At 34.3% G+C, this 16,839-nt stretch overlaps 1 protein-coding gene and 1 pseudogene across 1 annotated transcript; one reads left to right on the top strand and one right to left on the bottom strand.

Annotated features, from left to right (window-relative positions):
* Positions 1 to 889: 889 nt before the first annotated feature.
* Positions 890 to 2,836, top strand: LOC145009428 (putative CoA ligase CCL8; annotated as a pseudogene).
* A 7,423-nt stretch (positions 2,837 to 10,259) lies between these two features.
* PAT2 (protein affected trafficking 2) lies at positions 10,260 to 16,108 on the bottom strand. The gene is made up of 9 exons (XM_078967930.1): positions 15,701 to 16,108; positions 15,199 to 15,275; positions 14,834 to 15,083; positions 14,123 to 14,746; positions 13,748 to 13,921; positions 13,549 to 13,675; positions 12,987 to 13,294; positions 11,675 to 12,786; positions 10,260 to 10,790 (listed from the first exon to the last, which is right to left on the bottom strand). The coding sequence occupies exons 1-9, from the start codon at positions 15,914 to 15,916 to the stop codon at positions 10,409 to 10,411; spliced, it is 3,270 nt and encodes a 1,089-aa protein (XP_078824056.1). The 5' UTR covers positions 15,917 to 16,108; the 3' UTR covers positions 10,260 to 10,408.
* Positions 16,109 to 16,839: the final 731 nt, after the last annotated feature.

Here is a 16,839-nt window from a genome sequence, read left to right as displayed (position 1 = left end):
AATACATTCCACCGCTTACTGCTTCGTCTTCTACCTCAATCAAATTGAGAGCCACCGGTGTCATAGAAAGAGAATCCTTCACCGTCAGTGTTATCAAAATCAGAGTCGTCGGTGTTGTAGAAAGAGAATTCACCACCGCCAGGTCGCCACCTCTAAAGGTTTCTGGTTCGTCTCCATCGCCAATTCGGAATCGTGTTCTTAGGTCACTCGAAAAGTACTCATGGTCGGTGAAATCAAAATGTGAAATCATGTTCTTAGGTCACTGGAAAAGCACTTATGGTCGATAAAATCATCAATTACGTTATGTCGCTACAAGGTCAACTTGAGGTAAGTCAATAATTTCTAATTCTTGTAAATAAATCCACCGATTACAGTGGTTTTGATTTACGATACCACTGTTTCTTTCACCAGCAATTTCAGTTTCAAGCACCATCCCAGCTAATTCTTGGGACTCATTTTTTGTCTGCTGACCCTCCTCCACTTTTTCTTGATCAGAGGCAGAGGCCTTCTCAGGAGTTGGACGCCTCAAATGAGAAACCAACATAATTCATAGGGCTCTCAAGACTGCAAATTTGCTCATCGACACTCAACGTAAAAACTATAAAGGCATTAATTACACTTTGACTTATTAGCTTCTTAACTGTTTCTCTGTTTTTTTAAATTTAATTTAACATTTTAATTTTAGGTTGTAAAGGTGGCGGATTTTGGGGTTGCCTGGTTTTGAGTCAAGGGGGAGTATGACAGCAGAGACTGGAACTTACAGATGGATGGCTCCTGAGGTTTCTATTTCTTCCTCTTTACATATAATATTTGAAGATATTTCCTTTTTCACTGATAAACCCTAACTAATTTGGGAATCATCCTCTAAACTCTAAATTTACCATGATGAATGGAGTTACTTATGTATTGTCGTGGTTTGGAGGTTATAAATCATCAACAATATGATGAAAAGGCGACATCGAAGTGGAAGCAAGATCAGAAAGACCTGGGAGTGAAAGGGACAGGGAAAAGGGTCGTGATAGAGAGGTTAAAGATAAATAAAGAGAAAAAGAAAACTAAAGGGAATCTGAAGGAATTGGAATCTTGAATTCCATTTTTGTAGTTTCTTCTAGTGGAAACATAGATTATGAATATTGAACATAAGTTTTGGTTCGTGGATTCTGTGGGAATCTGAAGGAATTGGAATCTTGAATTCCATTTTGTTTTTTGGTTGCTAAACTAAGGATTGTGATTGATTTCCTTCCCATTTTCTGCCAACCAAACAATTAACAGATTGCAATTCTTTCAGATTCCAATTGCTTTGACATATTCCATTCCTTCCAAATAGATTATGTGAATCAAATGGGCCTTTGTTTTCTTTGCAATATCAACACCATAGATCCCAAACACTATTATTTCTTCATTCTTATAACTAGAATAGGTGTTGTGGCTAAACCTTGTGATGAGTTTGTTGCTGGAGTACTTGCAATATGGTTAAATGCAGGTGTAGCTGTTCCACTTGCACTCAGTTACCCTGAAGCTGAGTTGTTACATGTCATGACTGACTCGGTTTGCTCTCAAAACAACCTTAAACTTTTCTAGTTTCCTATGTTTTTTATTTGGAAGAAATTTCTTTGTATTTGGATGATATTGCTAAAATTTCTTTAATAGGAAGAAATGAAATTCAATAAAATGACTCTTTTCTCCTTATTCAATTAACATACCCTTTTTTTAATGTGGTTTATGTGGCCTTTGTAAGATACAATTTTATTCTCCTAATAATACAACATTGTTAATTTGAGTTTTGAAGGATGTGTCCATGATTTTGAGTACTGATGATCACAGGGAGCTTATGCAAAAAGTTGCAGCTAAAACTACAGCTCAATTTTCTCTAATACCAAATGTTCCTACTATGACTTCACAAGCAGTAGATAATGGTGTTGTACATCAAAAAGAGAATGTATTTGCAAATAACATAAAAGGTATATATCCATGTTCTTTAATATATATATATATATATATATATATATATATATATAATTTCATATACAATAATAATATAAAATTGTCTTATTCATACAGACGATGATCCAACATTGATTTGTATACTAGTGGAACAACTGGGAAACCTAAAGGAGTTGTTCATACACACAGTAGCATTTTAGCACAGGTAATTTAAAGTTTTGGAAGAAAATACTTTAAAAACCAAACTTGTGAAATATTCGTATATTTTTTAAGAAAAAACGTATCTGTGATCTTCTAATTGCTGTTTTCCTGCATAATTTGAGGTGAAAACATTATCAATAGCTTGGGAATACACATCCAGTGATTGTTTTCTACATTGTCTTCCATTACACCATATCCTTAAATAAACATTAAAATAATTACTTTCAATTCCTTTTTTTTTCTAAAAATGTTTCACATTTCTTGTTGATTCTTAATTTAATCTGTACATGTTCATGGCCTCCTCAATGCACTATTTGCTCCTCTTTATGCGGGGTCCATGGTAAGCAATTACTTTTATGTTATTTGGAATTAAGTAAAATTCTTTATCATCACCAATTGTAAGTTTATATATATTTTTTATGTTGTTTTAGGTTGAATTTATGTCAAAGTTTAGTGTGATTGGTATTTGGAAAAGATGGCGTGAATCTTACCCAAAAGATGTCTTTAGTGGTCGTGGCCAAGAGCATCAAGCAGATTCATCTAAGGATCTGTCTTCTAAAATAAGGTTAGCACACCTTTCATCAGTAATGCCCTTTTTGTTGGTGAAATTACCCATCTGCCCTTTTGGATCAGCTTGGAACACGCATCCACCGCTTGTCTCAGTTACGCGATTCTCAACTGTGGAATTTAGTTTTTTCATTAAACTCTTATTGTATATTGGCTGTAAATTAGCTGTAAAGTTAATGCTTATCTTTTCTTGTTATGTATTTTCCTTGTTTAGTGAGGTAGGCTCTAGTATAAATTTAGGCTCTCTCTTGTATCATTCATCCCAAGAAACACATTCACCATTTCCTTCTCTCCCCAATGGTGGATCTGTTTGAACATATTTTTTTTAATGCTACTAAAGTTAAATTGTAGGGATAAATGCAAATCACAACAATGTAATGGTTTGGTTGGTTTTCTTTTCTGATTTGGTGCCAGGTGAATCTAATGAATCAAGATCTGCCTTGAAGGTAGGAGTTGTGTTGTCAGGAGGACAAGCACCAAGAGGGCATAATGTTATATATCTGGGATTTTTGGTTAGGATTTTGAACTTCCATTTCCTATTGTTCATATTTTTCATACTTCATATGATAGATTGAAGGATTGACTAGTAAACATCAGCAATATTGGTGCCAGGTGAATCTAATTAGTAAAGAAAGTTGAAGGATTGACTAGTAAACATAAAAGTAGAATGAAAATGACAAGTGATTTTGTGTTGTGTTTACAGGGTTGATGAAAGCGAACAGCTGTCGAGTTAGAAGTGGAAAAGAAAGCTCAAGCCGAAAGAGATAAGATGCTGAAAATGCAAGTGTTGTATTGTTCATTTCAATTGTTAGTATGAAACATAGAATAGATTAGATGAATGCAAATTTATATATTGTAAGAAATAGAATTGTATGACATTAAAGTTTATGCAATGGATTGTATTTTTTTTGTATATGGTATTTTATTTCTATTATGACACATTAAATGCAAATTTAATTTAAAAATTAATAAATATATAAATATATATTTTTAAATATTTAAATTTACGATACGCAAAAATGTGTATCATCTTCATTTATGACATGGCCTTTCTTGACAGGGGCTTTCTTGATACGCATTGCGTGTCATTAACACGCGCGTCGTAAGGTTACGACACGTGAATGCGTGTCGTCTTCCTTTATGACAGGGCCTTCCTTGATACGCATTGCGTGTCGTAAACACGCGTCATAATTGCGCGTCTTTAATGAGCGTCGTAAATGCGCGTCGTCTCTCTTTATGACAGGGCCTTCCTTGACGCGCATTTGCGCGTCGTCTGAGCCTTTTACGACGCGCAATGAGCGTCGTAAAAGGCTGTTTTTCTAGTAGTGGTACCAAATGCATTTAGCTCTGGTTGGGATGGTTGATGGCAATGCTCGGTTGGAACAGGTGAGTGTGGATCAAAATAGGAGGTTGATGTTGATGATGAAGCTTATGTTTATCATGGTCATGCTATTTGCAGTGATGTTGGTAACAGGGACTGTATTGCTGGTGAGATTTTAGGAAGTTAGGAAGCTAATTTTAGTCTTTTTGTGAAGTTGTTGGTTAGGTGAAATTGTATTAGATGCTTATTTTGGCACAGTTGTAATAGCATCTGAAAACATTTTGATGGTTGTAATATGGATACCCTTGTAATACATAGTCCTACGGGACAATTAATATGAAAAACATTAACCAGAAATTGACAATTTACTATCCATTACAAACTGTCATAGAAATTTGAACTTACTACAAACCACAATATTTATAAACATAATAGCCAAATACATACATGGAGGGTAACAATCAGAACCAAACTTCCAATTTTACAACAATGTTTACAAGCCAAAAGATGATTTCCCAAAATGACAATGTTACTACAATTTACAGTCAAAAGATAACATGTTGTCAACAAATTAGAAGCTTGTTACCAAAAGATGCTTTCACAAAAAAGGGCTATCAAAAGATTTATGCCCAATTAACCCCCCGTCCATAACAACATCAGTCCAATGTAAGTGCTTTCTCAATTGTTGAACCACCTCCATCTGGATCATGCACTTCTTTTTTCAACTTAATCTTGATAATTCTTTCTGAGGGCTTCCTTTTTTTTACCAACGGATCTTGTGTTTCTTGACTAGTCTCTTCATCAACTATACTCTCAGCCAACATCTCCTTCCTCTCTTTTGTCAACTGTGAATAAGAAATTAACATAAACATATTATCATATAATGTTCAAGAAAATTGTGTTAATAATTAAATTTATAACTACACACCTTATTAAAAGCTTCAACAATTTCCCCATTATCATATCCAGATGCCTGCAGATCTTTAATAGTTTCAAAATCTTCATGGTCAACACCTGCCACATTTTGACTTATACTACCATGCACAGCCCCTATTTTCCCTACATATTTGATCTTACCTCCCCTCCTTGCCATCATCTTCATTCTCTTCAAAGGAGAAATTGATTGATCAACATCTATCATCTTACATGCTTCTTTTGATGTGCCCTCAACAGCTTTCATCTTTCCCTCACTTGCTTCTTTTGATGTGTGATCAACAACTTTATTATGTCCCTCATTTATTTCTTTTGATGTGTCCTCAACAACTTTCTTCTTTCCCTTATCTACTTTCCTTGGTGTCTTTGCAATGTTCACAGCTAAATTCCCTCCCCCATCTCCCTTTGGTCTACCATTTTTCCTTTTAGGGACAGGGTCACTTGGACCTTCTCCATTCTTACAAGACAGCTTATTATGACCAAGTTCCCTACATTTCCCACACCTAACAGTCCTGCTAACATTTTCCTTTTGAGTAGGGAACTTAGAATCCTGACATTCTGAGGCATGTCTTCTTCTCTTTGTTTTTGGCCTTCCAGGTATTCTCCTAACAAGGGGTGGTAAGGGCTTCAAATATTCAGTACAGGGCCACATATTACTTCCATTAACAGGTAAGATGTTGTCCCTGTATGTCTCTATGAACTTGTCCTTATGGAACCAAAAGGAAATAAAATCAGTTGGATCTCTATGTGTGAAATTGATTGCAGCTTGAGCATGAACACATGGTAACCCTGATATCTCCCATAATTTGCATGAACAAGAATGAGCATCTAAATCCACCTTGTAAGCTGAATATCCATGCCTTGTCTCAAATAATGCCCCTCCACTTGGTATTACTATCCAGAACCTAAAATTATAAGTAATTAGTAATGTAAATGTATAGACTTAAGATCACAATTAAAATCAAATAAGCATACCTCATATGCTTTCCAAACTCCTTAATCTTCTCTAAGGTGTTTGGGCCATAGTCACCTTTCCATTGAGAAACTATAGCAGCTTGATGATTAAACCTATTCATCAAATAAATCCTGATTTCTTCAAGCATTGTTAGAATTGGTTTTTTTCTCATGTGAATGATCATCGAGTTAAAACACTCTGATATGTCATTCTCTATAGCCTCACAAGCATATCCTTGAGAGAAAAATGCCCTACACCAAGAATGTGGTTTGTTTGACATCAGCCATTCATAGCCACTGGGAGTTATGTCTTTGATTTTCTTCATTGTTGCTATAAAGTCCCTCTCCACAGTACTGTTAGCAGCTTCCCAAAACAGGTTCTTGAGCTCTAACCCAGTGTATTTCTTCCTGAAGTTTGCATAGATATGCCTGGCACATTGTCTATGTTCAACATATGGAAGTAGTTTTGTAACAGCTTGTAGTAGACCCTGGCATTGAATAAACAAAATTATTATCAATGTATAATAATTAAACAAATTTATAGTATAATTTACCTTGTGCTGATCGGAAATAACCACAAGACCCCTACCACAGTCAAGGTCAAGATCAGCAACTAACAGCTCAATAAACCAAGTCCAATTATCTTTATTCTCTACATCGATCACTGCCCATGCTATTGGATATACATGATTGTCTGCATCTCTTCCAATAGCAGTCAAAAGTTCTCCCTTGATCTGACCCTTTAGGAAACAACCATCCAAACCTATCACACGTCTGCAACCCCTATTCCAACCATCCTTAAAAGCCTTTAAACACACATAAAACCTTTTGAAATAGTTCATGCCACTTGCATTAGAATCTACTCCCACCTTACAAGTGCTCCCTGGGTTAGACCTGAGGATTTCTGCAGCATAGTCCCATACCTTTGCATAATGTTCTTCTAACTTACCTTCTATCATCTCTCTTGCCTTTGTCCTAGCCCTGTAACATTGCCTCTTGGATACATCTACTGAAAACATCCTAAGTACATCTTCCTTCATCTCAGTTAATGTCATCTTTGGCTTCATAATAATATCCTTCAAGTAATGTTTGGCCAACCAGTTACAACTAACCAAAGTTCCAAAATTAAAATTTCTAGCACATAGATGTATGTCACATATAGATTTAATCTGAAATGTTCGTTCATTATACTTCCAAGCAGCATAAACTCTAAAGGGACATGGGTCTTTTTTATATATTTTCCTACACCTAGCAATTACTCTATGCCTATCACTCTTCATAAACCACAACTGATATCCATTAGCTACCGCATAATTAGTTAATGCAAACCTGAGTTGAGCAGGGGACTCGTAACACTCTCCCACTACCGGCTTCATTTGTTTCCAATGTATGTCTGGATCATGAACCCTGTACTCTACACCTACTTCACCGTCATTTTGATCATCAATATGATCATGTTCTGGATCCTTAACACCAACTTCCTGATCATCATCTCCCATTTCATCAAGAGTCCTCCTTAGCATATTTTCATCACATAACATGTTAAGAAATGGGTCATCAAATAGGTTTGAGGTCGGTTTAAAGGTCTCTGGTGCAAAATCCAGGAAAGAGAAATCTATGAGATCATCATTAGAGTCCTCGTCCCTTACATAAACCTTTTCAGGCCCTTTCACCTTTTTAGTTCCAGATGATGAAGCCATCTGTTCAAAATGAAAAATTATACTTGGAAGTGACACTATGGAACTCGATTATGTAAGATAAGAACACACATACACATCAATTTCTTATTGGCACCCCACGTACCTTTCTACTTCAGTGATTATCAACATCAAAACAGAAGCTTTTTTGCATGCAACAATGGTGTAAGAAACCCTTTTCAAACCCTTCTTCTTCCTAAGACCAACTACAAGAAACCCTTTTTTGATGCAAGATGTTTTTGTGAAAGGTGATATTAGGTGGTATACGAACTATCAAGTAGTATAGGAGAGTGGTGACCAGCTGCGTACCTTGACCGGATGATAAAACAATTTTGAAATGGGGTCACAATTATTTAGGCTAATTAGACACAAAAATCCATTTAGGGCTAATTTAGAATAACAATGTAAAACTTATGGCTTTATTGGTATTAAGAGCAAACCTAATTTTTGCCTGTAACTTTTTGGGTTTCCGTTTCTTTTCTTTAATGTAATATTGGATAGATTGTTGATATTTAAGAGCTTCAAGAAAGTTAAGATAGTAATTGAGGAAAGGAAGACGGTAACCAAGAAGTTAGCGTAAAATTAGAAAAAATAAATTTTCTAAATCTAATAAACATACATAACAATCATATATATATATATATATATATATATATATATATATATATATATATATATATATATATATATATATATATATATATATAATAAAATTTATTATTATATAAGTTATCATAAATTATGAATAATTAAAGTACGTATTAAATATAAAATAATTATTGCTGAAAACTAACATCACAAAGTCGAAATACCATGAAATTGGATGATCTTAAGGTACTTTTATAGATTATCAATTTGTGATCAATGAGTAGCTACCAGCCTACCAGGCCTGGCCCAACACATCCATCGGCCAGCCTAGTGGATGAGTGGTCGGATAGTACGGTACCCAATGGTCCAGTTTCTAGACCAACTACCTATAGATTTGTTCTAACTTATAATATATATGAAAATACACTAGTTCATTAAAAGTTTTAAGTTTTTGTTTAAAATGCTTTTCAAAATTTTATTTATTTATTGGTTTTACAGGGTTATAAAGTAGATGTGGACCTGCTTTTTTTTACTACTACATAATATAAGCGCGTTTCATTATATAAAAATATGATTTTTGTCACTAGTACATAATATAAGCAAGTTTCATCAAAAAAAAAAAAAAAAGAAAAGAAAAAAACACGAGTTCATTAAAGTTTTAAGTTTTGGTTTAAAATGCTTTTCAATTTTTTATTATTATTTTGTTTTTTGGTTTTACAAAGGTATAAAATAGATGTCGACCTGTTTTTTTTGTCACCACTACATAACATAAGCAGGTTTCATTATAGCATTTTATACGTTTAAATTCCACATAATATAGATACATTACACATACTTAATCGAGGGGCCACGACAATGAGTACATGAATGGATTCAACAACTCATTGCTATCACCAATGACTACTAACTCCACCATAAACCCACCATTACCTATCATTCATCACCATCGAACCAACATCGTAGGCAACCCGATACCACCACTCTTTTTCCTACATTTATTCGACAACCTTTAACCACCAATTCTCAACCATCAGTCCACAACACCTCCACAAACCATCACATAGCATCCTTCATCACTAATTTCACAACCCACATCTATAATTCAAAAAAAAAAAAAAAAAAAAGGAAGATTAAGAAATGTGAAATGGGGGGCAAAAAACATACATACACATATCGTAGATACAAAATTTGAAAATCAAAACCCAAAATGTAGGTTTCATAATATGAAAATGATTGAAGAAGGCGCTTTAAGGATAGTGATTATACCCACTGTCGCATGTGGCCGGAGAGGATGATAGTGGCGGAAACGACGGCCGAAGTCGATGGAGACTTGGCGTCACTGATATTGATGGAGTGATTAAGAACAGAACAATGTCATCTAGGGTTTCTCGATGATTAGACGATGGCGCCACCGCTACAAAGAAATCCGACAGATCCTTGGTCTCCTGTCGACGCCGAATCTAGGGTTTCTCAATGCTCCGATTAGATTTGTACCAATGTAGTTTGCTCAAACAAAGAACAATAGATTCACAGCCTCCTACCACTGCCACCATAGAAATCCGGTAGGCACAAAGAGAGTGAAAATGATTTGGAGTTTTGAGACGATGGTTTGGAGGTGGTGGGTGCGAGTTGGAAGTGATTATATATCTTTCTTTTTTTACTAAAGAAAATATCAAATCATCAATGGAAACCGACAATGAAATTATAGAGAAGAAGCCGCATCAACTTTAAGTGCTTGTTTAGCTTATGAAATTAGGTAGCAGTAACCAAAAAAAGCAAGTCAAATCTTGATTTTTTATTTTTTTTCACCTTTTTTCTCTTTTATATTATTTCAATAGAACAAGTTGAAAACTCTCATATGACATAGTTTGAAATTTTCAGATTTTGTTAGAAAAAAGTAATTTTCAGACATGGTACTAATAAAAGAGTTAGAAAATGGTCAATTTTGGAACTTTTCATTGAAGGTGGTCAATCTATAATATGCATAAATAAAAAAAGTGTCATTTTGGTGATCAACCCTAATATAAAAAGTAAAAAACTAGTCTCTCATAGAATGACATAGGTAAGGTACTTTTCCATAAAAGGAGGCGGATTCAAATCCCACAAAAGCAATCTATCAACTAAAAAAAAAAAAAAAAAACAGATTAATCACACAAAAACACTCGCACTTTCCTTTGTAGTTAGTTAGTTACAAACACTTTACCTAACTACTCACAATGACAGGAGGAGGGTCTCCCAAAAAGTTGACAATTCTGTTCAACAAATTCATACCAAAAACAGTCTCCTCACAGTTGATTTTCACAGACGCATTTAATGGTTGAAAGCATTTACCATCGAGTGTAACAGAGATAAGACAGGGGATGGAGTTGCTAAGAATCTCACTGCTGAAACGTAAGCACACACCTGACACATCGTTCAGGTTTGCATCTACAGGCATGTTCACACATACCAGATAAACATTTGCATTGCTCATCATCTTTAATGCTAAACTTTCACATATCACAAGAAACGAATCCTTCATCATTTTCCCATCAACCTCCTCCTTCTCATTGCCTAGTTCCTCAAGGTGATCAGTAAAACAACAACTGTCACATTTGAAATTGAAGTCAATGTCTAAAGTCAAAGTCAAATAAATAAAGAACTAGATTACATTTTTGGTCCCTGGGTATTGCTGCTTTTTACAAGTTTGGTCCTTATTTGAGGTTCTTGTGACTTTTTTGGTCTCTGTTCCAAGTAAAATGACTACCTTTGGTTCCTGATTATAGATGATTTTTGCAATTTTGGTCACAAGAATATAATTGTTTTATTGGAACAAGAACCAAAAACCTTGCACAATGACCAAAATTGTAATAGATGACTTCTTAGGACCAAAGTTGAAAATATCGACCATACTCAGGGGCCTAATTTACTATATGCAGACAATAAAAGTACAATAAAGCTAACGTAGAAAATCATTATATTTTGGGTGATTTTGTGGTTTAACGATTTGTACTTTATTTTTTTCAATCGAAGCATAACAGTTTGGGAAAATAACAAGAAATGGCAATGTAGTTTCTAAATTTTCCTTATTATAGCATTATACTACGTTTTTTTTCCTTAGTTTCAAATTATTCCTTATTGGAGCATTCTACTTTAGAATATTTACTCATTATAGGAATGGGATTTGACCATTTGACTACTGATGAAATTGTCCACATAGGACGCACATGATAAATTAATATACTGCTGACGTGGTAAACAATTTAGAATCTTATTAATAAATAAGTGTCCCAAAAAATAATAAATTATTGTCACACTTATAAGTGTGAAACATCATTTTATATTACCGTTGAAAAAAATGGTTAATATGAATGAAATTCTTATGGCTTGATTAGAAAAAAATATATTAGTGTTAACAGCCAAACTATCCAAGCATAATGTTTTTTTTTTCTTTTTTTTTTTTTTGTAATTCTCCCATGTAATATTATACCTTCTTGAGTATTCAAACATGCCAGGGAGTTGGGATTCTTTGTGTAAAAAGACATTTATATCCATCGGGAGAGGCTTTATGAAATATCCAATGTCAGGGCGTAACTTAACAAGGTGCTTCTTGTCATTACACCATAAGTTAAGCTTCAAAGGTAAAAGATGATGATGAAACTGAACATGGACGATTCTTTTTGTAGTTTGACCGGGTTCAAGGGTACTAACTTCTTCCATTTGAAGTTCAGAATTTGTATCAGAATCTTCATCGCTCAGGGATATTTTTGTCATTTGGTCACCAGAACAGTTTTCAAAAGAAACTTCAACACTTACAAGCGACGGAGACACTGTTGAAGGATCCGTTGAATATTTATACACCGCTTTCAAACCGTTTCCATACGCAGGTTCTAAAAGCGTATAAGTTTTAGGTTTAATTTTCCCACTAATATCTCCAATTGAGATTCTTGCTGATGAATTCCGTTGGTTAACAGATTCCATTCCAGTTACAATCCGACTTGAACTCGGATTCTCATCCAACCATGATTCCAGAGCTCCTTTTGACATCAATTCACTGGAATCAAAACCAGTTTCTTTTTGCGGATTTCCAACATCCGAGAAGTTAATTAACGAATCAGTGTTATCAACTTCATTTTCATTTTCAGTTTCGGTTTCACTCTCGTTTGTGTTATCAGTAGTGATGGAACCTTCTGAATCATCATCATCATAACTACCTTCTTCATTCAAGGAACCAGAGTCAACCACATCGGAATTTTCAACTTCAAAGTCAACATGAGTCAAACTACAAGGTTCCGGAAGCGGTTCGTACCCTGGAGCTGCGTGAAGTACTATCTGTGAGAGAGATCCCGGAAGGTAAAACCGGTTGTTCATCATTTCGTTTGATGATTTTATATTTTCCCCGAATATATTTTTTGTAAGTAAAACCTTTATTTCATTGTTTTCAGGTGTCTGAGCCTCACTAACATAGCATGACATAAGTTTTCCTAAAACACGGGAACGATCACGAACATCATAGTTTAAATCAAATTTTGCAAGCTCAAGCACGTAGCTCAATATGCTTTTCGCAGTGTCAAAATCTTCTCCTTTTGAATTTAAAACAACCTGCAACACAAATTATGTAATGAATAAATAAAGATTTATACTTTATAGAGTAAATCACATTTTTATAATTTTGGTCCTTATTTGAGGTTTTTGTAACTTTATTGGCCAGATTTCCAAGTAAAATGATTTGGGCCACTATAGTCAGGGACCAAAAATGTAATTTACTCTACTTTCTATAGTTGTAATTTTTATAATCATACCTTAACAGCAGCATTTAGAATTTGATGTTTTGTTTCAATGGATTCAGAAGGAAAGCCACGAGCAAGAAATCTTAGAATTATGGGAACCATCTTTGGAATGGTATTGCCAATTGAGTTGTATTCACCTAATAACCAAACAATTATTGCGCGTGCTACAGGAACCTTGATTGCATCCAGATTTCGAATCAAATATATAATGGCTTTATCATGAGTTGATGGATCTTGTTTTATGATATCTTTGATGGATGTAATTGCTTGAATTAAAACCGCATCATCATCCATGGATCCAGAGGTGCTATTTATGGATTCTGCAGGTGTTTTTTCATATAATACTGAGCCCAAAGTCGGATAAAAGTTTTCATATATTATAACATATAGACAAAATTACAAAATTGTCCTGCGATTTCTATTTTTATCGTGTTTAGTCTAAAATTGAAATTTCAAACATGGTATAAGTTAGAAAGGACGAAAGGTGAAAGAGATTTCAACTGTGGATTAAACATGGTATAAGGTAGCAAGTGCAGGGACCAGTTTTGTAATTTAGAAAAGGTTGTAGACTAACTGGGTGAGGTAAGAGCAAGAAGTCCTTCCAAGCAAGTGTTTGCTACTTGTGGATTCCGTTTAGCACATAGACCAATAGCAGCAACAGTATCTGCAGCAAATCTCCTATCGGGATCTCTCACATAATCCTATAAATGGTTTTAAAGCTAATAAATAATGTATTCAATCCAATCTTTTTTAAAATATATTAATAAAACTACCTGCAATTCTTGAAAGATAAATGAGATTGATTCATCTGTAGCAATGGAAGAAAGGATCTCAAGTTTTAGAGATTTGACTTGATATGCATCTGAAGTGTTTATAAAGAAGTCTTCAAAATTTGGAGCAAAAAGAGAAGGCATCACTTTTGTAAAGACTTGAATGTTGCAGAGGACCTGTGTCAGTTGCAAAAAACCTACTTCTTCAAATAGTATAATAAATATGATTAAAACATTTTAAGCTAATTTCAATATTGGGTTTAAGTTGAAATCTGACATCCAACTATTCGTTGTGTACAAATTTGGTAACTCTGGATTTTTTTTGAACCCAAACCCTTTAATATTTTCATGATATTGTTGAAATAAAAGAGAGTATACCACATATTTTGAGGCATCGGATGATCTCAGAAGAAACAAAAGAGGTTTAACAATTTTAAAAATGTCCTCCTTTGGAGCCATAATCCAGTGTACCCCAGCAGCAGCAAGCACCACTGCACTGTTGCGACTCCATAACAATGGTGATGTACACTGTAACAAGATCTTCAAATCAGCATCACTCTTTGATGAAACAAACCTTGAAGAATCAACTTCTGATGATGTCACATCTACAGTTGTTGAATTTGATAAGTACTTATCTTGTCCTGCAAGGTAACTCCTGGACACCATAGCTAATAACTCAGGCTCATTAACACTACTGAAAATTTCATATTTTTTCTTTTTTTCTAAATAGTTGGAATCCGGGTCTGAATCGCTTTTCTCATCTTGTGGACATAAAGATGCCATAATAGATTCTTTTGCAAGACCCTGTTTTGCAATTACATAACGAAGAAGGATTTCTATTAATATGATCTGGCCCCATTCCTCTACATCTGGAAGAATTTCACATAGCCTTGTGTAGTTTCTACCAATTAAAGGCAAATTATTTGGACAAATAGAAGCAAATGCTGCAGCAGCAGCTCCAACCACTCCAGGGGAATTGTCATTCAACAGTATTCCAATAATCTGCAATATTAATAAGTTAGCAGTCCTTAAAAGTTAAAATGGTAGTCGTGTCATATCAGAAAATCAATGGCAAATTACTAAACTAACCTCGATAATTGATGTAGCATTTTCCTCAAGGCGCAAATCATGGAGCTTTGGAAGAGCATTGGCTGCACACTTTCTGACATATACAGATGGATCTCTTGCACATTTTCTGACTGCTACCAAAACAAGAGGTGAAATCACATGCAAGCGAATGCCAGCCATTGTACGCAGTGCCCAAGCCCTCACCAATGGGTTTTGATCCCCAAGGTCTCTTTGGAATATATTAATTGACAACAATGCTTCATTTGGACGCCTATAATGGATCAAAGTATCAAATGTTGATGGGTTTATGTGAGTTGATGTTTCTTAAACTGAACTGAATACAAGGTCTGGTTCAAGAACAAAGGTATAGGATATAATCAACTTGCCTTTCAGCATAATGTAGCAAATATAAGTAAACAAGCTTCTTAACCTCCAATGACTGAGATGCAACATTCTTAACAACCTGTAAATCAATCAGATAACACAACATCAAAATGGACATTCTCATAATTGAAAATACATATAAACTTATCATTCTATAAGTCATAACAAGTTCGTTTTGGTTCCTTAGTTTAGATTTAGAACTAATTGCTTTTGATAAATACATTAACAGGTTTTGCATAATCCTTTAATGAATCACATTCAGCAAACGCTGTTGGTGAAAGTATTATCGTTTAATTATATGATTGACATGCTTCCTATTCTTAAAATTTACACGAATTTGTAACTACTTATTAGTTGAAGACCTAATTGATTGTATACGACTACAATTCATAATCACCGAGACAATTCACTCTTAATAGCAGTTAATATGCAAAATCGATTATTTAACCTTCAGTGACAGGCTGTTAGTAATTTGATGAAGAAACGTTTTCACGATTGAACTACCTGAGGGAAATAATTGGATACGTCTAAGCCTTGGGCAATCAGAGCGAGCAATCGTTTGAGAGCTTCGCATTTTTCAGAGTCGAATTTGCTGTCCAAAAGAGGTGAAATACTGACATCGTCGGGATCGTCATAGAGGTGAGCGTCTGTGCCGATTCGAAACACCATTGTTGACGCCTTGCTTAGGTTCTCGGCGGTGGAGCCGAACTGTGTGAACATTTTGAGTGATTTGCGTGTAAAAAAGGTGAAAGACAGAGGTCCCGGCAGGCAGGGACAATACAGATCGGGGATGGCCGTTACAACCTTGAAACGGAGGAATCGGAATCGGAATCGTCCTGTGCTTGAATTATCTAACGCCGGCGGATAATCACGGAGTATTGTTTGCGAACAACAAAAGGGAAAAAAATACTGAAAAGTAGGGAAGTCGACCCTGTACTATATCTAAGAGTTAAATTTAGTCCCATGAATACTAATTTTTTCATTTTCATAGTTAGAGCAAACTACAAATTTAGTCCCTTGCTATGCCAACTTGTAAGTTTAGTCATTAATATATTTTTGTGTTTTGCACTTTTAATCAAAAGTATTCGACCTTAATGTTTAGGTTGCACTTTTAATCAAGTTCTAGAAGGTTAATGTAAATAAAAAATAATAAATAATAAAATAATAATAAATAAAAAATAAAAATAAAAAACCTTATAACTACATTAAAAAAAATACTTTAAGATTTTTTTATTTATTTTTTTGATTTTACAGGTCTAAAAATCGTTATTTATTCAATACGTTCAATGAAAAAAATTTTGAAAAAAAAATAATAAATTAATTAAAATTTAAAAAAAAAAATCAGTTTTTCCAAGGAAATTGTTTAAAAAGCTGCAAATTTTTAAGCTTGTAATGTAAAAAAATATAGACAAAATTGCAAAAATGGTCTTTGTGTTATGCATTTTTTGGGGGGTTTTAGTCAAAACCCGATTTTTTTGGATTAGTGGTCATTTTGAGCTAGTTTCGTTGCGGATTTGGTCCCTCTCCAAATTGAAAAATACTAAAATACCTTTAATATATTTATTTTTCATTTTTCTTTCTTTTTTAACCATTTTATAAGTAATAAATAAATACACAATCTCTCTCTCTCTCTCTCTCTCTCT

The sequence above is a fragment of the Lactuca saligna genome, chromosome 8, assembly GCF_052625555.1.
Source record: "Lactuca saligna cultivar CGN05327 chromosome 8, ASM5262555v1, whole genome shotgun sequence".
NCBI lineage: Eukaryota > Viridiplantae > Streptophyta > Magnoliopsida > Asterales > Asteraceae > Lactuca > Lactuca saligna.
Note: the sequence above shows the minus strand (reverse complement) of the source record. Positions and strands in the feature narration are given on the sequence as shown.

Coding starts and splice junctions, on each gene's coding strand:
- PAT2 (XM_078967930.1), bottom strand. CDS start 15,916: ATGTTCACACAGTTCGGCTCCACCGCCGAGAACCTAAGCAAGGCGTCA. Junction 12,787..12,986: donor TTCTAAATGCTGCTGTTAAG/GTATGATTATAA, acceptor TTTGTGTTGCAG/GTTGTTTTAAATTCAAAAGG. Junction 10,791..11,674: donor ATGTTTGAATACTCAAGAAG/GTATAATATTAC, acceptor CAAATGTGACAG/TTGTTGTTTTACTGATCACC.